Genomic DNA, 25,016 nt, shown 5'->3' on the forward strand with positions numbered 1-25,016 from the left:
ACCTCAGATTTGCATTTCACAGCCTCACAACTTTTGTTCAGGAGAGTTGTCCTATTTTCTATAGTATTTAGTTTAATCGTATATCTTGCATTACACCCCTTGAATGACATTAATATCCTGTTTTCTATTTAGCTTGTTTCAACCGACATTATTTCAAATGCCTCAACAAGCAAACTCCAAATAAACTTAAAAAACTATAAGCAGCTTCACCAGATGGTAATGATGCAAATACAATGACCACTCCCCAGAAACAGTCAAAGTCATCAGCAGGTCACACTTTCATGTAAATAAACTGTATCACATAAAAAAACAGTGCAAGACACATAATGGTGAATATTAATTAACGGTCATTGCCCCAGTGAATGGCTCAGTGCTGGAAGATAACAGAGCTGTTCCCAAACCTTTTTATCCTTCTCTGAGCCATCAGTCAGCAGCACTCCCTTGGCTTGCATGTGGCGGTACAGTACTCTCTGCAAAGCTGACATGTCACATTTAATGACGTATTCCACCTATGAGGGAATAAAACACTGTTTCAGCCGGTTTATTTCAGAAAACTCATCTCAGAAGCAGCTGTAGACACTCACCCTCTCCTCTCTTCATCCTGCCATAGGTAGCTGTGTCTTTTAACTGCTTAACACATGAAGTCAATCGACTTGCACACAAGCCACAAAAGCACCCATTTACTGACCAACAGAATAAACCCAGTTGAGTCAGTCTTCCAATCCAACAGAGAAAAGATTCTCTGATGGATCCCCAATAAGAGGAATGTTGGGTTCTACTAAGCTCAGGCATGTTTCTTTCTGTCTGCCAGAGTGCAACAGAATTGAATTAATGGTAGAGAGAGGAAGGAAAGACAAAGATGATCCAGACAAGGGAATAAAACACAAACTGTAGCAGACGGTGAAATACAATCTCCTGCTGAACTCCCTCAGTTAGTACTTAGAATGGGGAGCAGGAAAGAGAATATGGTTTTCAGTAAATTAATGGCACCATTAGTAACCACTGATCTGATGACATAACAATATTCTGTCTCACCTCCTATACGGGTCAGCTAACTGTTATCAATACTATGAGCTTCCAACTACAATGCATTTGCAATTAAGTGTGGGGGGTTTTTACAACTGCAGAAATTGCACATCGTCAAATGTTCTGAGAATTAGAAAAGGTTACTGAAGTGAAAGTTTAAAGAAAAAATCAAATGTGATTGGCACTGAATATTAAAAGATGTGTCAAACTTCTACAAGACAGTGATTATAAAACTGATGGATTGTGATGGGTTGGTGTAGGTTATCTAGAATTGGAAGGGTATTAGAGTCATGTCAGGAGTTAAAGATTCACAAAATTGACTAGACATAAAAAAAAATGCTTGAAAGGTTATTTCCCCCTCAATTGGAATATTGATGACTAAGAGGTAATGTAATAGTGGAGCTCTGTCACCACTGGGAAGTCCAGTGAAGCCATATTGTTTGTTGTGAAGGGAGAGTGGGACTTGTTTCAGGATGGGATGATGTTTCATGGGATCCATTCAAAGACACTGGTAAGTAAATTAAACACTGCCTTTGTGGAATTCCTGTCTCAGACTGAACCAAGCTTAGTAAAGCAATCACAGTCAACACAGTCCAGCAGAATTGGTGATGTTCATATTGAAGCTATTTACAAAGCCACCAGGAGTAAGGTATCCCTTTGCCACTATCCCCAGTTAAAAGGCATGTTCTAACTGTTCAGAACAGGAAGATCACCTTCTCAGGCAGCTGAGCTTCAACTTCCTTTTTCAATCGCCTCAACAGGAAAGGGCGGAGGACCTTGTGCAAACGTCTGATGATCAGAATAGTCTCCTCTTCATTTAGATCCACCTGTGTTACATTACAGATGGCAAGACGTTGAACACAATGGTGGCCGCACAATGAATTATGACGCAATCTAAATCTTGAAAAAAGATGCATTTGAGCAAAACACTGCCTTACCAAAATTCCTGTTGAACTTACCTTTCAAAAATGGAGGATGCCACAATATAATTTACAGAAATATATTTGAAATACTGAAATTGTTGTAATGTAAGCACTGTGGTAACCAATTTGTGCACAGCAAATGTCTACAAATATCAATGTAATATTAATTTTATTTGGCAGTGCTGGTTGGGAGATAAATATTGGTCAAGACATGGGATAATTCCTCTGCTTTTATTCCAAATAGTGTCATGTTTTGATTTAATGTCTCATAATTCCATCCAGAGTTTGCGAACTACCTTCTATGTATTCCTCATTTGCCTCTGAGAAGGTTAGTATTAACATTCAAAAATTAGCTTTGAAACATAACTTGCATGTACAGGCAAGAAAGAAACTATTGAAATGACACAGAACTACTAATCAAGTATAAAATGGATAAAGATTTCTGTTTACAAGTTCTATCCACTAAACGGAATCCTTCAGTAAACTACCTTGGTTTGCTTCTCACCGTGAAATGAAACTCTAAGATGATCAGGTACTAAAAATACAAACCAAAACCATCCTAGTTCAAAGTGGATTCAAATAAAGTTTGATAACTAGGCACATAAAAGGGATATTGGGCTCGGTGACCAAGTGGTCAAAGAGAAGCATTTTGTAGGAAAAGGAGAGATAGAGGGATGGAGTGGTTTGAGGGAAGGAATTCCAGAGTTTAAAGTCATGGCAGCTGGAAACACAGTAGCCGACAGTGTCTTCTTGATTTTAATCATTTAAAGTTGGAGGAATGCTGAGATCACAAAAGGGAAAAAGGGCTGGAAGAAGTTGAAGGTTCTAAATAAATGTAGGTTTCTGCATTGATGTGACATGTCCACTTTATATGATGATCATTTCTGGCCCTCATCCTTAATGTACCTTTTCTCCTGTCATGGCGAAGGGGGCGTTGAACCATTGCTCAAACGTGTTGCAGCTTTTGAAAATAGTGGGCAGCAGGAAGTTGAGGAGTGCCCACAGCTCAGGCAGCTTGTTTTGCAGTGGAGTGCCAGTGAGCAACAGGCGGCGTGGTGCCACATAATGCGTATTCAGCACCTGTGTTAGCTTACAGTGGTGGTTCTTCATACGGTGACCTTCATCCACTATCATGTACTTCCAACGGATCTGAAGAGGAAAAGAAAACATTGAAAATAGTAGAACATTATCATACGGAAAAGGATATCTGCAGAAGAGGGAATGATTCTGAGGAGGAGTGGATTTCTACATGTATCAGTGTAACAAGACATAATTTGAAGGTATTCTGGATTAGTGGTGCTGGAAGAGCACAGCAGTTCAGGTAGCATCCAAAGTGCAGCGAAATCGATGTTTTGGACAAAAGCCCTTTATCTAATCCAGAATCTGGTTTCCAGCATCTGCAGTCATTGTTTTTACCTCGATAATTTAAAGGTATGCAGATGCTATGAAACTCAGAAATGTTGAAAAGTTTTGGAACAAGTTGTAAGCTGGAATGCATTGCCTGAAAGTTGGTGGAAGCAATTTCAACACTAGCTTCCAAAAGGAAATGCAACAAATATTCAAGAGAAAAGAAGTTATGACAGGAATGTGGAGCAACAGCAGTGGAATGTGAGACGGGACTGATTGGATAACTCTTTCAAAGAGTGGTGCAGATGCAATGGTATCACTCTGCTACATGATTCTGTTATTTTATACTGGAGCTGTGGATCTCTCATATTCAAAATGTACTTGATATAGACACTATGGTACCAGGGCAGTGGCATAGAGACGGTGGCACCAGGGCGGTGGTACAGACACTATGGTAATAGGGAAAGATTAGACACTGGGATACTACCAGCAGAGAATTAGACACTGGGCTCCAAGCAACAGTGGGTTAGATGCTTGTGTGCGAGGGACAATAGGTTTGACATGAATGTGTACTAAAGAATAATAGGGTATCAGGAGCAGGTGGTTCTGCACTGTGACACCAGCAACAGTGAGTTAGACACTCAGATACCATAGGGTCACTTGAGTAGCAGAAAGACACCTGCATTGGAGTACCAAGGCATTTGGCACTGGAGTACCAAGGTGGTGGATTAGACTGTGGAAACAGGAAGTGGGATGGAGGACCTGGTACTGGGATACTACAATTCTGGACTCATGTAAGAGTTCTGGCCTATGTAAGGTCCAAATTGGAGGGGTGACAGGTGGATGCAATGGGAGGAAATACTAACAAGATAGAAGTCCAGCACACATCATGATCTCTGGGGAATTGGATGACACGATAAGGAAGAGAATTTTGCAAGAAAGGAAAACTTCACCTTGGCAAGAACATGCTTGTCTTTGATGATGTATTCATAAGTGGTGAGTAGGACATTGAACTTCCCACTTCTAAGCAGAGGAACAAATGCCCTTCGAGCTGCAGGAGAACCCTGAAGTAGGAAGAGCAGGGATGGGGGAGCAGAGGAGAAAAACCACATCAATATTGGCCGTGCAAATACAAAACAACCAAACAACATGCAGTGTGCAAAATAAGAGCATTAAATCTGAAGATGGAAGTACCTTATATGAGATCCGTGATACTGATGGCGCCCACTTATCAAACTCATAGGCCCAGTTTGACAGCGTTCTGTAAATACAATTACTAAAATGAGTGCTAATATACGGAAACTACTGGCTTCTTAATGTACTGAGTGATGGCTACAATTACGGGCCGGAATCTCATTATGAGTATCAAGTTGGGTTATAATAACAAAATCTAAAAGCTTTATATTAGATTCAGACAAACTTGGAGATCAAATTACAGTCTCCAAATCACTCCTTTCTATCAAGTTGGATACCAAAATTGTTTTTCTCCATGTTTGGTACATTTTTTAAAAGTTGCTTTCCTTTTCCACCACCGCTTTCTTGGCTCTATTTGTCTGTGATGCTGACTTTAAGCTCACTCCCTCTCCTGTAGCAGAGCTTCATCAGAGTCTGTTCCCTTTCTCTCAGCAAAGTTACTGCAAGAGCCCACTCCTCTCCTCCAGTAGGGCTCCATCAGAGCACCATCAGAACCTGTTCTTTTCCTCGTGCAGAGCTCCACCAGAGCCTGTTCTTCTCATCCAGCAGAGCCAATCATCTCCTACAGTGGAGCTCTATCAGAGTCTGTTACTCTGTTCCAGCAGAGCTACTCCAAAATAAGCAGGTACAGGAAACACATATCTATAGAAACTATGATGACTTTATAGTTTTACACTTTTACACTAAATGTGTTTCTTTTAAAGAACTATCATTATTGTAATGTAGGAAATTCTGTAGCCAATCTTGTTTATAGCAAGTTCCCACAAACAGTAATGAGATAATGATCAGAAAATCTGTTTTTCATGAGTCATGTTCACCTGAGAGGGAAGACTGAAGCTTAGTTTAACAGCGATAAATGGTCCAAACTTCATATCTAGGCAGTGCAGAGTTAGCATGTACAAAGAGGAAGTTGACGTCATTTGGAAGTTACAGAATTTTATAATGACTGCAAATGGTTCAAATGCTACCTCAAGAAGGTTCTGCAGTGAGCTGGATAACTAATTTTAATATTTAGCAAGGAGGAAAAGCAAGCACTAAAAGGGAACAAAACAGCATGAGGGATCAACTGATGCTGTGGACTGAATCAATGTGAAGAGTTGGGAGGGAGTGAGAGAGGAAGCAGCCAAGGCAGCAAAATTATTCTGATAAGAGCAAAATACTGTGGATGCTGGAAATCTGAAATCAAAACAGAAAATGTTGGCAGAATCTGTGGAGAGAGAAGCAGTTAGCATTTTGAGTTGATATGACTCTTCTTCAAGATAAATCATTCTGTCATTAGGAAGTATAAGTAGAGGCCATAAAGTAAGGCTATATTCATAAAACCATGTCAGCTATTGCTTCCTTCAACCAATGGGTAACTAATAAGTGTGCAACTATGACAAAAAAACGATGCTGAGAAGCAGCAGCTGAAGCAAAATGTGAAATAAGGGAGGGTCAGGCTGTGCACATACAACACTACGCATGGAACATGATGACAATAGTGTGCATGTTTGGATGCATCCTGAAGCATGTCACGGCCAGTTGACATCACTGGCCCTGTCTGCACATGCAAGGAGTACCAGCAGCTATTTTGTTGGTCATTTGACATTGGCAGTGTTTGCTGACACTCACAGCTGCACTTGCACGCTTGTCTGGAAACACGCATGCGCACAGATACAGACTCTCTACGTTGTCATGTAGAATTCCAATGACATCATATGCAAAAGCATGCACAGAAAATAAGTATATTGAACTGGATTCAATAGGGAGGAGTTAAGGGAGGTCGGGGATGGCAGCAGCAGGTAGGATATGGATGGGGGAAACATGGGAAGATTGGACCGAGGATGTCAGGGATGGTGGGGTTTGCTACTGCTCTCCCTTCACACTGCACCATCCTCCAACCCCACTCACCCCATTCAGTTGGAATACACCCTATCCCATTCATAGCTTCACCCCCCACCCCAACTCTTCCATGTTCACACCCACATTCCTACCTCTCCCCCTTTCACAACCACACCAAGTTTAAAAATGAAACAAGTTAGCTGCATAAGCAGGAATTTAAGCAATGCACAGCATGCAGACATTTTGTGTCAATAGACAAGGCCTTATAAAAAAGACACAGTGACCTCTCACAGGAACAGAATCAACAAGGGATAATAACGTGCTTGAATCATATGTTAACTAATATGGAACTTGAGCAGTAACTGCTTACTGAAATTAACAAGAATAAAAATGCTGACAGCAAGCAATTAAAATTTATACAGCACTTGAAACTTCTAGAAGAGATTCATAGCCAATTAACTACTTTTTTGCATGCAAACACAGCAGCCTTTTCGTACATGCAGGAATAGTGTTGGTGATGGTTGACGGAGGCATGTTGCTCAGGACATTGGGAGTGCTCCTCTGCTCTGCACCAGTGGAACATATGGAGCCTCAGTTTAGCATTTATGCTACGAGTGAAAGAGAAAAAGGATTTCATGGTTTTGGTTGAAAAAATGTCAATGATCAAAAGATGAAATAGTACTCTTACCCCATCCAACTCTAGTAATGTTTTTTGTTCATTTATTGACAATTTATGAATGTTGCTGGTTAGGCTAATAATTATTGTTCATCCCAATTGTCCTTGAGAAGTGGTGATGAACTGCTGAAGCCCATATAGTGTAGACTGAGCTCACTGGGAAATTCTAACCTATTCTGCCTGTTGGGAAACTGATAGGAGCCCGGTGAAATGTTTACTTTGCGCCCCTCTAACCTTATCCTGAATTAAAATCAATATTATGACAAGGTGTAAACTCAGCATTTCAGCACATCTTGTAGATTTCACCCCCAGAGAGCTAAGTCAAAATTATCTCCCCCATCCCAATAGCATTTAGGAGAACCGTGGAATCCTTTTCTGCTGAAGTTCTCAACAGAAATGATAAACTGATGCATCATCAGTTCCATTGGTGTAAGATGATGTAAAAGAATTCTTTGAATGGGAGCAGGGAGTACTTTCCTGGCATCCTGGCCAACATTGCTTTCTCAGCCCCTGGCAGGTAGAGATAAGAACAGCTTTCTCCTTACGATAAAGGTACTATGATCAGGAAGGGTCCATTGATGCGCTTATGCTCCATGAGGTAAGTGATGAGTGCGATCGTCTGAATGGTCTTTCCCAAGCCCATCTCATCAGCAAGGATTCCATTCAGGTTGTTATTGTACAGCGAGACAAGCCATTCCAGACCTTTGACCTGCATGGAATTGCATAAAATTTACAAAGAAGATATAGTACAGAAACACACCATTGGGATCCATGCTGGTATTTATTTTTCTTCCGCTCCTCTTCACTTCATTCTATCACAAATTCAACTTCTCCATGTACTAACTTAGCTTCCTGCTAAACATATTTCTACTCTCTGCCTCAACTATATCCTGAGATAAGAAGTTCACATTTTCATTACTTTCCTGAATTCCCTACTGGTTTTCTTAGTGACTATATTTATATATCCTACTTTTGGTTTCTCCACCAACAGATTTTTTTTTCCAACCTAGCAAACCATCAAGATTTCGATCAGGTTATTTTCTGCACAATCTTTCCTGATAGCTATAATCTGTAAGTTTTGGTACAATAATTGCAGACTTTAAAGACAGGGTTGTTCTCAAAAGAACTGAGATGAGATAAGAAGATTTTTTTTAATGAAGTGAATTGTTATGATTTGGAATGAGCTGACTGAAAAGATACTAGAAGCAGATTCAACAGTAACTTTCAAAAGTGAATTGGATATAAACACATGAAGGGGAAAAATGTTGGTAGCATGAGAAAGAGATGGGGTTTCAGCTTAGATAGCTCTTTCAAAGAGCTGGAACATACATTATGGACAAAATGATCTTAAGCTGGGAAGTGTTTCTTGATTTGCCTTCTTCCATTTCTATGGCCACCTTGGAAAACCATACCTTATTGCTGACTTTTGCAATGAAAGCCACTGGTTAGACCACACACTGAAAGGATATTTACTTTTTGTCACAGCCACCCTCCCCTCCTTTCAGGTTTATCTTTGTGGAAGGACCTGGTGTTTGTTCAGTGCATCTAGGAGCTGGCTATGTTTATATGATCAATCCAGTGCCCAAGAGCAACTTGATGATCTTCCATGACTGTACCGACACTAAAGTCAAACACACCAATGGAACATAGCCTCTTACTGTCCTTTACCTGATATTGTTTGAGTAAACCATTCACAAGCAGCGTAGACTGAATATCGACTCTCTCCGTCACTGCATGAGCTACTGCATAATAGGACTGCAGACCATGTATACTAGATAGTGGTGCGCTGTACTCATCATCCACGTCCTGCTTAGCGTTCCTAAAAGATGTAATTAGTTCCAGTCACAACATGTGAATAAAGGAAATCTCTCCACTCATACTTATCAGCACACCAGATCTCTTTCCTCATTCTTCTCCAGATCAGCTTCCATCACATTCAGCAGCAGACTAATTCTTTCCCATGCCCCTGACCTCAACTCCCAATTTTGCTGCACTTACTCTATGATTTGCCTTGCGTCCAGCTCAGACACTTCTTCACTGTCTGGATCCTGGATTTTCTTCTTCTCCTCCGGTGCAGGAGTCTGTGCTGGTGGGTTTGCCTGCTCCTCCTCTTCCTCTTCCTGAACAGAAAGCAGAAGAAATCAATAGATCATGATGTTTCCTTCACTCAGGCACTTGAATCACCCAAGCAGTGACCCTCACGCAAAACATGAGGCCCGTTTCCACTCGGGCAGCTTATTTTATTATTTATTCATTCTTGGAATGGGAATGTAATTGGCAGGGCCAGCATTTATTGCCCATTTCTAGTTACGCTATGAAGGCGTGGTAGGCCTGCTTCCTGAACTGCAGGTGCATTGCCAGTGCTCTTGAGAAGGGAGTTCTAGGAATTTGATTGATTGATGATGTTGAAGTGGTGATATGTTTCTCAGCTGGGATGATGTGTGACTTGTAGGGGAAAATTCACAGAAGCAGTGAGGTAGTAAATTCGCACTCTACTTACCCTGGTGTCTTGCAAAAGGGGTAGGAGGTCATCTACGTAGCAAGTTCCTACAGCAAGCTCCGGATGAATTTCCATTTTAAGTTACATTTGTGACTACAAATAATAGTAGGAAAGGCATGGGAAATGCTATTCTTTAAACTAACCCAGGACCCTCCTCCAGTCACCCATCTCGAGCAATGGCTGAATGTGGATGTTTGTCCAGAATTGATCCACTGCTATCCTCATAGTTGAGTAAGATGCCATCCCTTCCTCCCCAAAGTCACAGGTGATGAATAGCTACTTTACTGAGGTACTTCAATGAGGAGAGACTACAATATGAAATGCTATCACTTCAAACTTCTAGTTTATTATCTTCAAATTCTAAGAAAAATTTGAATGACAGAATCACACAGCACAGCGGGTGGTCATTTGGCCCATAATGCCTTTGCCAGCTCTTTGAAAGAACTACCCAAGTTTCCTACTTCCTAGCTCTTTCCTTTAACCAAGTCAATTTTCTTCTTGTCAGTTATTTATCAAACTCCCTTTTGAAAGTTAACTTTTGAAGCTGCTTCCACCAGCTTTTAAGGAAACAGACTCCAGACTGCTAAAAAAATCTAAAAACCAGAATTAGTACAATCCTGTTTTCCCAATTTCAACTCTTGGGACTGGAATTGGTAGGATGCACAGCAAGCATGTTCACTGGCCAGTGATTGCAAGGTGAGATAACTTGTAGATTCCCTCATCACAATCCATAGCAGCCATCAATTAACTATGATCTTCCAGGAGTGATGCAACTGCCAGCAGAGGAGATGCCTGCAAGGAGTGCCACACACGTGCTAACCCATTAGGCATAGAAAAAGACAGAGATAGTGCACGAGGTGCCAAGCCTTGACAGTAGTTTTAGGGCACTTGTTCAGACAAACAGCTAACTGCTGCTGTCAGATAGTCGATCAATTCTTAAATAATGCTCCTGATTTTATGATTAGATAATTAGCAATATATCATAGGCAAGGGAAGGTCATTACTCCATTTGCCTGCCCAAACACATTACCTTCAGTTGTTGAAATACTTCCATAACATTTACAGAAAAGGGCCATTTGAAGGAAGGGATTGGGAGGTCGTGAGAGAGGAGTGAGGTCAAAATTGCCAATCTTCAGGAATCCATTTGGTGTAAGCTGTACAAATCCACCAAGTGAAGAGCAAGGAGAATGCAGATGCAAAAGAAGAGAAAATGGGAGGGGATGGGGGGAAAATCAGGATAAAACAAGTGGGCTCCTCATGTGGAGCATTTCATTTTCAAAATGCCACAGGGAGAATTCACCAGATGCTATTTTAAACAAACATTAAGTAAGGGGAGGTTCAGGCAACCAAAACTTTCTTCTTCCAACTATGAATAGTGGTAAGTGTGAGCTCCCTCTCCTCTAACTCAATCCCATGGCTGTTGGGTATTCTTGTTACTTTATTTCCCATAATTCTGAATATTCCTGATAATTTATTTTCCATCTCAGCTGTCCAGTTTTACTAGTTTCCCAACAAATTCACAAAAACTGTAGCAGTCAGCATGCTCTTGTCCTAGCAGTCTGTGCAATGAATGTACTCAGGTCCTGGAGGTGAAACTTTGGAGTCTATTCCTCTGCCATTTCACTTTCCCTTCTTCCTCAGTTGAGTTGGTGCTGGCATGCTCAGTAATATAAGTTAGTACATTTGAAGATTCCTGATTAATTTATAATAAAAGGCATATTGCTGGAAAGATACTTGTTTTTCAGCCTGTTACACTGGCTTCCCATCTGCCCTCTCCCCTTTCACCTGACGTAACAACTATATGTGGCTAGGCAGCAAGTTGACCTGCTTCAAAGTCTCTTCAAGCCTTGTTGCCAGATATCACTAGGAGACACATACAAGTGTGGCAAGGGGTCATGTACCAGGGATTTTGCACCCAATACTCCATTAACACAGATTTGTGTGTGTGTGGGGGTAGGTGGTGAGTTCAGTCCTTTGCCTCACCACTCCATGTTCTAATGCAGTTTCATTACACTAATAATGTTTGAAAACTGCAGAAAGTCAGCAGAAGGTGAATACTTGGTGAGGAACAGAAACAAATTTCAATTCAGAATATGATTGTCCAATTTTAGACATTAACTGTTTGGAGTTCATGGCTGCAGCAGTGGACAAGTCTCAGTTAAAGCAGTTGGCTTTTTCAGCTCAGATGATGATACTGCCACATGGACCATGGTTTCTCAAATTCCATTTACAGGTCTCAAATAACTGTTTCAGTTATAGAGCAGTAAAATTCATCTCCGTGGATCTGGATTGGGGGGAGATGATCGGCCAGTTCTCCTGCCAGAGGACCAGGATGGACACTGTGTGAGGATACATCATGCCTATGAAAGTTTAAAATTTGCGCAGTCTATTAGTTATATGGAGGACACCAGAAATGATATTTGCTTTGTCTCTTTGTCCTTGCCTCAAATAATTGTCATCTTGGTGTTGTATCAAAGATGCTTGATGAGTGAGAAAAATGCAAGATTCAATGCCTTCAGGAATCCGTAAAATGGACGGAATACTAAAGGACTTGGTTGGGGTCATGACCCCTCCCAATGCACGGCAATTCACAAGCTACGTGAAGACTCACGGAACCCTTACACTTGTTCTAAAATGCTTACCAGCAGTCCCGAACGAGACCTGTCCTCCGACATGATTAGCAGCCTCCAGTCTGTCGTATCCTGACGTGATTTTAAAGACAGTTCATGAAAAAAAATAAAAGCACTGCATCCAAAAAGAAAATCAACAGTTTGCAGTCGCCCGGCTCCAGCCAGCAATTTTTCCAAACAGTTCTCTCCCCATTTTGTCTGCTGGATCATTTTAAAGACAGAGACTGCAGGGAACACTTTAAAATGCCACCAAGACAAAAAGGATAAAGCACTGAGTAAATACAAGGGAGTGAGGCCTGATGAGATTATTGCTACTTCTTTTAGGACTATGCAGCTTAAATCATAGTAGATCTTATAATATGCAAAGAAAATGTAAAAGGACTGGAAGAGTAAATCTGAGCTGGGCGACTGGGAACGACTCCCATTATAATACTCTCTATGGTCATTCTGCATGGCTCCACGAAACCCATATTATAACAAGGGTTCCTGCTCAGTAGACAGGTTGTGTTTTCTTTTTCACTCTCACCTCTTCCTCTTCCTCAGAGCCGCTGTCTTCACTGTCAGAACGCGGAGCCACCTCATAGCTGTTCAGAAGAAATGACAAAGACATCAGATGGAGAACCTGGAAGAACTGTAAAGGCAGTGGGCCTCCCACGTTTGGAGAGGTTTGGAGTGGGGGGCAACCTCACTCATGCTTCCACTAACCCTACTCTTATTTCATATAAGCATTGAGGTGTAAGGAATTCTACCTGATTTTTTTTCTTCACCCTGGTCCAGGGATGCTAAATAGTGAAGGTTCCACTAACTGAGATCAGTTCACAGGACACAGGGCTGGGATTCAGCTTCACTCTATCTGGTCACCAGATACTGCACTTTAATCCAATAATTTAATTGAGTAATCCCAGAAGCCACATACACCTCAGGAATCAAAAGGATTTCTAAGTTTATCTGCGCATGTAAATCTGGCATTCCTCCAGAGTTCATTTTTGCGATCAACAGATAGCACTCTAACCTCCAAGTCAGAGTTGTGGATTGAGTACATAAATTTAGACTGACACTTATTGAAGGAATGCAGTACTGTCAAAGTTGCCTTTTTTTGTGGGACATTAAATAGAATTCCGATTTGTCCACACAATTATCTGCAAATTCCATGGCAGTGACATTCCCCCCAGTTTATTGGGTCAACATTTAATCCCTTAACCAACACCCCAAACACAGAAAATCTGGCCATTATCATATTGTTGTTTGTGGAATTTTGCTATGTGCAAAATGCCTGTTGCATTTCCTATGTTACAATACTGTTTACACTTCAGTTTTTAGCACTGTAATTGACAGTAGGTCTCAATGAATATGGAGAGTAGGGCCCCTCATTAGCAGGATCAATCCAGTGGATGACAGAGGTCCACATCAGTCATGTAGTAGCATACTCCCAGAAGATTGGTGAAGTTATGCAGTGACGAAAATGTTATGAGATTTCCAGCCACTTGAGGAGATTCAGTGTGGTCTACTTACCCGGGATTCATTTCCAACCAGGTGTCCAGCTGCCCAGCCTTTGGTGCCTCAGCTCCAGTCAGAATCCGTCCACTTTCCACATGAATCACCTTCACTGGTAAATCGCTCATCTGGCTAGTCTCATCCAAGAGCTACAGTTGGAGAATAATTTTCAATCATTAAACCACCATCCTCCTGCCCTTAGCATATATTTAATCAGGCTACTGATCAAACTGGCTGATTTACCCATTTGTTTCTTATATTGTGGGTCCAATTTATTTAATGTTATCATTTCTTTGGGACAAAAGGAGGCTATTCATCCCCTCAAGACTGTTTCACCATTCAAATGAAGCATGGATGAACTGCATCTTAATGCTATTTTTCCACCTTGCTTCCATAACCTTTGTGATAGAAGGTGTGTGATTTATACAAATTAATATAATTTTTTTCCCGAATTTGAATTTTAAATAATTGGCATATGGGATATTGGTTTATATTTTGTAAAGGGGTTTAAAAATTAACTATGCCTGTTTTTCCAGAACCATGACTTTTAAAACCTCGATGTACTTCCTGGAATGGTAATGAAAGTTTGTGGAGGATTACGACAGACGAAAGAAAACATTTAAAAGGTTGAGAATAATCAAAGATTAATTTTAACTTAGAGACTTAATTTTAGAAATTATTTTAGCTAATATTAACTATTTAATTCATTTTAGCTTCAGAATGGAGAAGAAGCAATTAAGTCAAACTTACAGATTTGAGAAGGAAGGAATGTTCTGGATTTTTGAATAATTGAAGTAGTGGTGTTTGGGAGTTGATGGGATTTTGTTTGCTGTAGGTTTCTAAATCCTTCAAATTCATGTTATGTAGTTAATTTGCTTTGCTTTTGTTTTTTTATCTATTTTTGTTGGTGTTCGTAATAACCTTCAGTTTTATTCTTAAAATCAATTATGCGGTCTTGCTAATGTTTCAGTGAAAGACTGCCATTTAAATTAAGAAAAAAAAGACCGACAAGCAAGATTTCATTCTGGGATGTGTCTTGTATAGTAGCAACATCAAAATGGATCATAGTACACTTGCTTAGTGAACATCTATCAATCTGAATTTTGATACTTTCAATTAAGAGTCACTCCCACAGTCTAAACAGTATATTCTTTTAAGAAGGTGGAGTTCCAGATTTCCACCAAATTTTCTGCATTGAAAGTCTTCATGATTTCAATTTCAGGTAGTGAGCCACTGAATTCCTTTTCATACTCAACTCCTCAAGCAGTGGCCAAAGTTTTGCTGAAGGGGACTCGTTTTGTTCCTTCAGAAGATGCCATGAGACAAACACATGCAGTAAGACTATTTCCATATGTAGGAGTGACAGGTTCCCAATTTCTGAAGGACAGTGAAGCTGTTGGCTTTATATTTTCATGTCAGTTTACATCTGAATTAACTAAATTCAATTTCACAACTTGCCACAAAAGATTTCAATGCCAATCATTTAGTTGCTAGTCCAGCTTTATTATACAAGGTGACAAACTTTCCAATTACTCACCTCACCATCAGGGCCAACAGCAGAACCCAAACCGTCCACATTTTCCTGCTTCTGTAGGAGAAGAAGGGAGTATTATAAAGTGACATGGGGTAGGTGGGGATTGCAGTACAAGGGCACAGCAGGATCCATGTAACACAGTCATCATGACATCGGTCACCAGAATTGCAGCAGGGGTCACCAGAATCGCAGCAGGAGTCACCAGAATCATAGCAAGGGACTATATGTATACATCCTTTTGTTGCAGTTGGCCTTGGGGGAGATGGGATAAAACTAACTATGGCTGTCACTTCCAATCAATACTGAGCAACTCTTTCTGAAAAGGATATGGGTTGGAACAGAAGGGTGAAACAAAGTGATCTTGGAATTAAATATTTATGCTACTATATTTTCATCAGACCTGAGGACTTTGAGAAAAATTGGCCTGTAATTTATTCTCAATTAGATAATTCTATCCTAAAAAAGCATTTGCTTCAGGTTCCTCCTGCTTAGTTAACTGGTTATGGACACTGTCATGCCCAGCAGCAGTAAAGGGATGACATTCAAAAATTAATCACCACTCTCAGACTAGGAAGTGCAGTTAGACTAGATACAATATCTCAACCCTGTAGTCAGGGTTTCATTCCAAACTTCTGACCTTCTTCTTCTTTTTCTTCTTTTTCTCTTTCGCAGCCTGTGCTGCCTTGTGCTGTCGGACGAGTTCTGTCAGATTGGCTACGTATTCATCAGTTTGCTGCAGCAGGTACGCCAGGCGTCGGTCCTTCTTCTGGTCAATCAGTTTTCGATAGCCTTCTTCATCTTCTGCCTGCAGGGAAAAAGAGAGATATCAACAAATGGCATTGACACACTCATGGGGAACACGGAACTGGACGCCATCATGTGTGGTATTCCAGCACCCTCGAATATATTCCTATATTCATTGCACTGTCTTTTCTTCATATGCTCTCTGGACAAAAAGACTGTGGTCTGGAGAGAAGGTGTCCATCACACCTGATACTGAGAGTGCTTGGGATCAAACTCAGAGATGGAGAACTAAATTTCACACATGAAAAATGGCTGTGTGGGCCATGTAATGGAAGGCTGTGGAGCAACTTCCTCAACAAGGATGGGCTGCATTAAGCTGGGGACACTGAATCAAATCAGCAGCTGCTCACCATCAGTCTCCTCATCCTCTCCTTCTCAATCCGTTCATTCTCCTTTTTTTGCTCACGCTCAGTGTTCGCATGGTACGTGGCCACTGCTTTTGTCAGTTTCTGCATCTTCCCAGAAACTGACCGATGATATTCCTTGAAGTCCTTTGCATGCTGCAGAATGCTATTGAGGTATTCCTGGAAGCAAGGAGGAAATGTGTAGTCAGTGAACTGAGGGTGTTTAGAAAAAAAAACACAAATCTGAAAAAAAGTTTGAACACAGTCCTACCCCTTCTTTCTGTCTCCATTTAGATTTTACCTTTCTCACAGTCTAAAAGTGGCTCCGTGTCAGGCACCCTGATATTGCATTCCATTGAGGGTATATCCAGTGATATGTGCCAGAAAGTACTCAATTCAGAGACCAAATGAAATTTGAACAATTTATTTTTGAGAACAATGAGAAAAGCTCCCATAACTCCCAAAAGAGGATCCCAGTAACATTGTTAATTTACCAGGATTTTAAAAATCTCTCTGCTGGTATTTTCTATCTACCGATGACAGAATTTTCAGTCTCTAGTGGCGTTTGTACTGCTTTACCTCTATAATTTCCTCTAGCCCTTTATCTCTCCATGATCTCTGAAGTAATCAAATTCTGCTTTCTTATGCATTCCTGCTTTTCAATTTCTACTAATGACTACTGTATTTTCAGTTACCAAAATTTAAAGCTCTGGAATTCTCTCCATACACCTCTCCATTCTTCTCTATGGCCTTCTTAAAACTCACCTCTTCGTCCAAGCCTTTGGGTCACTTATTTGTCTCAATGTCAAATTAAAGATGGTATGTAATTGCAAGTTGCTGTTGTGAGAGTGTATGTGATATATTCAAACCCCTGGACATGGGTACCTGATGTTTTTGTCTGCGCTTTCGTTCTTGCTCGATCTTCTGCTGTTTCTCGAGTTTTTCAGTGATCCGTGCCTCGCGGAGTGACTGCCGCTTGCTGCGCTTGTAAGCCTTTGCGTTCAGCGCTGTCTCGAGGGCTGTATCCCTCCTCATACACACCACCACTTCCTGCCGAAGCTGAGTACAAAACAAAGGTCAGCTTGTCAAAAGCACATTAACAGGGACAAACATCCAGCATCGCAGCAGACTGTCATCAAGAAAAATTCTAGTAACAGTGGAAAACATATTTTCTTCACCAATATTTGCTTTGTCACAATAATCAATGGATAAAAGCATTGCCAACTGCCAATAGCTAATGGGTAATGTAAATGGGTAATCAGTAAAAGCACTTATCTAAAACCAGTAAGTTGTACTATTTATTAATTTTAACATGTGGATCTCACATTCTATAGCATGAGTCAAGAATATGGTACTGGAAAAGCACAGCAAGTCAGGCAGCATCCTGCTGTGCCTGACCTGCTGTTCTTTTCCAGTACTACACTCTCGACTCTCATCTCCAGCATCTGCAGACCTCACTTTTTACTATTCTCTAGCATGAGTTCACTTTTAATCAACTTATTTCATATGGCTGTAGTACTCTAATACTGCTGAGGAGCAACTACAAACTTAGAATTGACACCTTGTTATGGAAGAATTAAACCAGAATTCACAGAATCTTAGGTTTGTCAGTGCAGGTGGTGATTCAGCCCATTGAGTCTACAGTAGCTCTCTGAATGAGCAATTCATCTAGTACCATTCACCAGCAATCTTCACATTCTTCTTTTTCAATTAAGAGTCTAATTTCCTTTTGAGTGCCTCAGTTCAACCTTAGCCCCACACACACTCAAGCTGTACATTACAAATCTCAACCTCTCTAAATGAAAAAGATTTTCCTCAAATCACTATTTCTTTTTTTACCAATTACTTTAAATCTCTGCCCTCTCATTTGTGATCTTTTCATGAGTAGCAACAGTTCATATACTCTGTCCAGACTTTTCATTATTTTTAATAGCTCTATCTTATCTCCTCTCAACCTTTTCTTTTCAAAAGAAAACAGTCCCAAATTCTTCAAACTATCTGGAAACTAAACTGTATCTAAGTGAAGTTCCACATTCCTGAAGTCATTTTTGATTTTTTTTCTGCATTTGTTCCGGTCTTCATAATTCTTCTACCACATAAATTACATTTTCCTGGGTAACATCCTCTTTCATGGTAGAGACAGATGCAAGCCATTCATTTAATATCTTAGCTATTTCCCCACTTCCATGCACAGATATCTTTTTTATCCCTAATTGGCCTTACTCCTCCTTGTACTATTTGTAAGGGTTTATAGAAGACTTTAGGACTTTCTTTCATGTTAGCTGCCTGTTTCTTTTCAAAGAGTCTCTATGCTTCTTTTATTTTCTTTATTATTCCCCTCTGAGTCTTATGCATTCAGATGAAATGATAATGGTACTGGTCTAAAAATCTGGCTAGTGTTCTGGAGACATGACAAACAGTAAAACGTGAACTCAATTGAAATAAAAACTGGAATAAAAAAAGTCATTCTTGATGAAGGGCTTATGCACAAAACATCCTACTCCTTGGATGCTGCTTGACCTGCTGTGCTTTTCCAGCACCACACTCTCGAATCTGATCTCCAGCTTCTGCAGTCCTTACTTTCTCCATTAAAAAAAATGCAAGCCTAGTTGTGAGTATGTAATCACTGCTGATTATTGTAAAAACCCATTTGGTTCACTAATATCCTTGAGGGTAGGAAATCTGTCATCCTTACATGGTCTGGCTGACATATGACCCACAGCATAACTTTTAAATGTCCTCTGAACAATTAGAGATGGAACTAATACTGATGTAAATCCCATGAATGAATTTTAAAAATTCAAAAATTAATCCTAGCTGTCCATTGTGTTATTCACCTGGCATCTGTCAGGTGCACAAATTTCCTTCCTCATCTTGACCTCTATCTCTTTTGTCATCCAATGGATTTGTTTGCTCCACTTATCTCTTCATGGGACTATAGTTTGCCTGAAGTCTCTCTTCTTTGAGGTAATCCAACAAAAAACAGCTACAAAATTTTCCTGTCAACCTTGATTCAAGTGTATTCAGCCCAGCTTAATTCTTACACCATTGAAGCTGGCTTCTCCCCAGTTAATTATTTGTACTCTATCTTGTTCTTTGCCCTTTTCCACAGACAACCTAAACCTTATGATGCATTGATCATAGTCCCCTAAATGTTCTTTTACTGATGTTTAATCCACTTGGCCCACTTCATTCCCAGCTGAGCAACAGTTCTTTCTCATTTGACTGGAGACCTACTGCTTACATAAGCCTCCAAAACACAATCTAGAAACTCTTACACCTCACCGCCCTTTACATGACTGTTTCAGTTTATTCTCAGATAACTAAAATGCCTCCATATAACTATAATTTAATCTTTGCATCTATCTGTAGTTTTCTTGCAAATTTGTTTTTCAACATCCTTTTCGCTAGTTGTTGGCCTATGGACTACACTCAGCAATGGAATTGCAACTTGTGTTTCTTAGCTCAGCCAAATAGATTCTGTCTTAGCATGCACTGGGATATCCCTTCTCTCTTTCTCTCTCTCTCTCCAACATAATTTGCTTTTCCAGCCTTTATTGTATAGGCCTCCAAGGTAGAGCATCAATGGTACCATCTGACTGCACTCCCCAGGTGAGCCATTATTCTCATCAGTATTTACAATGATAATGGGATGAACTCAGGGGACTCCTGCACATCTGCCTCTTTTTACTTGTCTGTCTGCTGTTCATCCATTCCCTCTCTCCTTGCATATTCTTGAATGGAAGGATGACCATATCTATAAATATGCTACACACAAAGCTCTCAATCTCATGGATGAAGCACAATGATGACAGCTGGTGTAACTGATCAGAACACTGGAAGTATCCTGGAATTCCCATGTAGCATAAGAGTTTGGAGCAACCCTCCATCTGATTTCTAATTACCTTGCAACTATCGATAAACCTAACTATTGCAATTAGCCGTTGTCAATTCTAATACATCTTATTACTATGAATAAACCTTACCACTACTGATAAACCCTGCTAATATTTAATCACCTGCAATAATAAACCTTACTCTAATCTGCAAATTGCAGGGCCATAATTTTAAATTCTGAAATGCTAGTATCTATGAAGAAGGCTCACAATATTATCAAGTAAGTTCTTCCATTGATATAATAATGCAATGTAAAAGTCTTCCTGATTATGTTACCAATACTCCCAACCAGCAAGACAATTACAATTTGTTTCTAACATAGTGGGAGTGGGTCATAGAATGTGTGGGATTAACTATATCTAGTGCAGATTAAACTAAAGAATTCTGAAAGAAATAAGATGAAGTTAATTCTAATTGGGAATTGAGGGTATGTTTTCCATCTACTAAAGATGAAAAAGTTGATAGTACATAGCTATCACACTTCAACTAAGCTAAATTAACCAGATCAAAAATGCAGGAGAGCCAATTCCAAGATTCAGTTTGCATTAAGGACCCAACCTAATAAACTGAACACAACAGCATGCCTGGTTTCTTATTCACCATCCTTCCATAAGAGGAAAAGAAAATCCTAATGATAACGGAGTAAACAAGGACTATCAATATTCCACTTTCATCATTTTTAATATCTGAGACCTTCAAGCACTAAAATGGCTTTTAAAAAAGATAAGGACCTAGAATGGCTGCTATGATCATCTGACTAAAACTGAGCCTAGCTTATGAAACCACCAATAAATAAGAATTAGTCAGTGCCAAAATTAAAATTGTTAATAAAGGGCACTAAAATTCTCATCTCTATTTCCCATTTTATTCACAACTTCCTAGAAGTTACACACTGAGATGAAAGGTTGTCTGCAGTGTATTCAGCTTCAAAAACAATGAGCAGACTCAAAACATATGAATGAACCTTTATCAACAGCTGCTTCTGAGCAGCAGGGCAGAGACAAGGAAAATTGATTTGTAAACAAGAATCAGAAGACACTCTCTCTGCTTGTCTCTCCTCATCAAGCTAAAATGTCAGTACCAGTGTAAAGGCAATAACCATTCATTGAAAGCGCAGGACATTTGCAAACCTCAAAACTGCTGAGAAAATAGGACTTCTGAAAAGTTGTAACTCAGGTTTCACTCTCACAACAGAAGGACTTGTAGAATATCAAACTACAATTGTCTTTGTTTTTCTGTCTGTACTAGACTCCCTCTCCTGTTTTCTTTTTAAGGTATTACCTGTGTTTTGTGCATGTGTTAGATGTTGTGTTTTCTTAATTATCTTGGGTTTAGTAGGTAATAAAGCACCACTCTCTTTCATTCAAAAAAATCTTGGAATTGGCTCTCCTGAATTTTTGATTGGCTAATTTAGCTTAGTTGAAATGTGATAGCTATGTGCTAAAAAATAAATTAAAATATTTGTTGTGATCAATTGAGAGTGTTAAAAAGAGAAAACCAATCACCCCTCATCATTTGGTTATGACAGAAACAAATTATGTTGCCTTTGAAATTTTTTTTAATCATGGGATGAGAGCATCGCTGTGAAGCTCAGGATTATTTCTGAGCCTATTCCTAATTTTCTGATTAAGGGCCTATGCCTGAAACATCGAATCTCCTGCTCCTCAGATGCTGCCTAGTCTGCTGTGCTTTTCCAGTGCCACACTTTTCGACCCTATTCCTATTTACCTAGTAGAAGTGGTGGTGAGCTGTCTTCTGAAACTGCTGCAGTCCTTGGAATGTTGAGACACTCACAATCCTGTTAAGAAGGGAGTTACCCAATGACAATGAAGGAACATTGATATAGTTCCAAGTCACAATCATATATTACTTGGAGGGGAACTTGTAGGGTGGTGTTCCCAAGTATCTGTTACCCTTGTCCTTCTCGGTGAAAGAAGTCTCAGGTTTGGAAGATGCTGTTGGAGAAGTCTTAGTAACTTACTGCAGTGCATCTTATAGGTGGTACACACTACTGCCATTGTGTGTTGGTGATGAAGAGAGTGAATGTTGACGGTGGATGAGGTGCCAATAAAACAATTGCTTTGTCCTGGTTGATATTGCTTTTCTCGATCATTACTGGAACTGCACTCATCCAGGCAAGTGTATTCCATCACACCTGATGATTGCCTGGCGGACAGGCTTTGGGAAGATAGAAGTGAGTTATTCACTGCAGAATTCCTACCCTCTGACCTGCTTGTATCCAGAGTATGATCATGCAGTTCAGTTTTTAGTCAATGTTAACACCTAGGATGTTGATAGTGGGGGTTTCAGTTTTGGTAATGCCATTGAATGTCAAGGGGCGACAGTTAGATTTTGTTGAAGATGATTACTGTCTGGCACTTGTGTGGTGAAACTGTAATTGGCACTTATTAGCCGAAGCCTAGATTTTGTCCAGGTCTAGCTGCATGTGGACTTGGGTTGCTTCTGTATCTGAGGATTGACAAGTGATGCTGAACATTGGTGATAATTGCTTCTGACTTTATGATGGGTGAGAAGTTCACTGATGAAGCAGCTGAAGATGGTTATTGTGTTTGTCTAATATTTTTTAATGTGTAGCCAGTGAAGCAACTATTACAGTGCAAAGAGAAACAAGAAGGAAACTAAAACATCTTTGACCTGACACCAACCTGCCTTTGGAAATTAAGGAGCCGCAGAGCCTTGAGTTCAATGGTTGCTTTTGTGCGAAGGTCTCCTGCTAATGAGCCAGGGAGGTTTTCCAATTCTTGGATCCGATGGGAAATGCGTGCTTGCAACCTGCCAACAAACCAAGCATCAGCAGTGTGAACCCGGAGTATGAATATTATAGCTAATGGACATATGAGTAGGAAGTAATTCAGCACACTACACAGGTATAAATCACAATGGTCATGTCATGTAATTGTAATTTTTGTTTTTGAAACAGTGGGAGTGCACATTATGTAGGGCAGAGTTTTATATCGTCTTCATGGAAGTGATAAAAATGCAAATAATTTCACCATAAAACTGTTACACCTGTGAAGTGCACACACTGCCTTACTGCAGGATCATATGTGTGCCAATAGAAAGACCATGTGAGATCTTGATGACTTCAGAAGGACCTCTATAGTCTGAAGGGCAGTGAACATATTCAGCACAAGAACAACTTACATTTGTACAACATGGTCAACATTGTGAAATATTCCACACTGGTCATAGCAGCATTACCAAACAAAATCTGACACTTAGCCATGTAGAGAAAGGGGACCAAAAATGCAGTCAAACAGGAATATTCTGAGGTCTTAAAGGGGGAGACAGAAGTAGAGAGATAGCCAAGATTAAGGAGGAAATTCCAGAATTTAGGACCTAAACAGCTGAAGGCAACATTGCAACGATTAAAATCATTGGTGCTCAAGCTCAAGAAGCTGAAATTAGTTGGCTGCTGTGACATCAGGGAAGTTACAGAGATAGGAAGAAGTGAGGCCATTGAGAGATTTGAAAACAGATGAGCATTTTAAAGCATGTTTTGGTAAACACCTAGCTACCATAATATGCCAACAAAGTCAGGACCAGAATTAACACAGTCTATAAATATGCATTTCATTCCAAAATATTACCAAACTCTCCATACCGATACTCGCGTTCCTGGAGAAGTTCAACTGGGTCCAACCCTCGCGGTTTCTGAATGGGGGTGATCCGGTTCTGCTTCTGATGGTGCTGCACCATAGGGGCCGGCTGAGCTGGCTGACCTGGTGACTGTGTCTGAGGTGGCATGACTGGGGAGGCAGCAGGGGGCACAGCTGGTGGCACTGGGGAAGGTCGACCAGTGGGTTGAGGGGGAGCCAGCTTTTGGGGGGCGCTGGTTGGTGCAGTGGCATTGGCCATTGGACCTGAAACATAAAATAATGTGATAATTACAGGAAAAGCTGAACTTTGCTGCCTACCTTTGCTGGATTACTTGGAGTGCAGCAGATCTGCTTCTTGGCAATTGCCAACCAGCTTCATGCATGCTGAGTTCAAATCTCATTCCAGAACAAAATAAAAACTTGTATTTCTAAAGCACCTTTCACAAACTCCATCATTTCGCAGTGCATCACTTTTAAATGGTACCCACTGCTGTAGTGCAGGAAACGTAGCATTTAATTTGTATTCAGTAAGCTCCCGCAAACAGCAATGTGATAATAAGATGATAAGCAGTTGAATTACGTTAGTTAAAGGATAAAGAGAGAACTCCTTTACTTTTCTTCAAAGAGGGCTGTGGAATCTTTGACATCCACCCCAGAGAACAGACGGATTTCACTTTTTCATCTCATCATCGGAAAGACAGCATCTCTGGTAGTGCAGTATTCCCTCAGTACTGCACTGTGTTAACCTAGATTGTGTGCTCATGAGGATGGAGCTTGAACCCACAATAATGAGGGAACCAAACACTGAGCCATGCTGACACACTCATGAAAATTAAAAGATCTGAGGAGGTACTTTGATAGGAGAGAAGCCAACTCATCGGTGACCCTTTATCTCACTTAGAAAACTGATGTGATTTTCTTGAAAACAATCCGAGCTTGGAAACACAGATGGCAACACGCTCATTATTGACACAAGAGACAAAGAAAAATCTCCATGACAAAGAAAAACTGCTGCCTCTGTAGATCAATCCATGTTGCCTAGCCATGTAGTTTAGGGGGATATCAACCAATGGCCCTTTTCAGTGACTTCTTCAGGGCCAACATTCCCCCCACATAGCATTTTGTGGGATTTTGTGATGCACGGAATAGTGATTGTGTTTGTGTACAGAACAAGAGCTTCTGGGAAGAAAATGTAATTTGTTGAGT

At 40.3% G+C, this 25,016-nt stretch overlaps 1 protein-coding gene across 6 annotated transcripts in view; it reads right to left on the reverse strand.

Moving 5' to 3' along the window:
- Positions 1-25,016, reverse strand: part of smarca4a (SWI/SNF related, matrix associated, actin dependent regulator of chromatin, subfamily a, member 4a) — a 105,218-nt gene that overhangs the window by 36,638 nt on the left and 43,564 nt on the right. For all 6 annotated transcript variants that reach the window (XM_060855256.1, XM_060855255.1, XM_060855254.1 and 3 more), the window contains 17 exons: positions 23,816-24,074; positions 22,857-22,983; positions 17,179-17,352; positions 16,300-16,473; positions 15,783-15,950; positions 15,149-15,199; positions 13,630-13,760; positions 12,644-12,701; positions 12,130-12,189; positions 8,986-9,107; positions 8,656-8,806; positions 7,533-7,696; positions 4,491-4,557; positions 4,250-4,360; positions 2,856-3,098; positions 1,740-1,853; positions 402-509 (listed from right to left, as the gene is read on the reverse strand). In XM_060855256.1, coding sequence (XP_060711239.1) covers positions 402-509; positions 1,740-1,853; positions 2,856-3,098; positions 4,250-4,360; positions 4,491-4,557; positions 7,533-7,696; positions 8,656-8,806; positions 8,986-9,107; positions 12,130-12,189; positions 12,644-12,701; positions 13,630-13,760; positions 15,149-15,199; positions 15,783-15,950; positions 16,300-16,473; positions 17,179-17,352; positions 22,857-22,983; positions 23,816-24,074 — 2,282 coding nt within the window. The remainder of the gene's footprint in view (positions 1-401; positions 510-1,739; positions 1,854-2,855; positions 3,099-4,249; positions 4,361-4,490; positions 4,558-7,532; positions 7,697-8,655; positions 8,807-8,985; positions 9,108-12,129; positions 12,190-12,643; positions 12,702-13,629; positions 13,761-15,148; positions 15,200-15,782; positions 15,951-16,299; positions 16,474-17,178; positions 17,353-22,856; positions 22,984-23,815; positions 24,075-25,016) is intronic.

The sequence above is a fragment of the Hemiscyllium ocellatum genome, chromosome 45, assembly GCF_020745735.1.
Source record: "Hemiscyllium ocellatum isolate sHemOce1 chromosome 45, sHemOce1.pat.X.cur, whole genome shotgun sequence".
NCBI lineage: Eukaryota > Metazoa > Chordata > Chondrichthyes > Orectolobiformes > Hemiscylliidae > Hemiscyllium > Hemiscyllium ocellatum.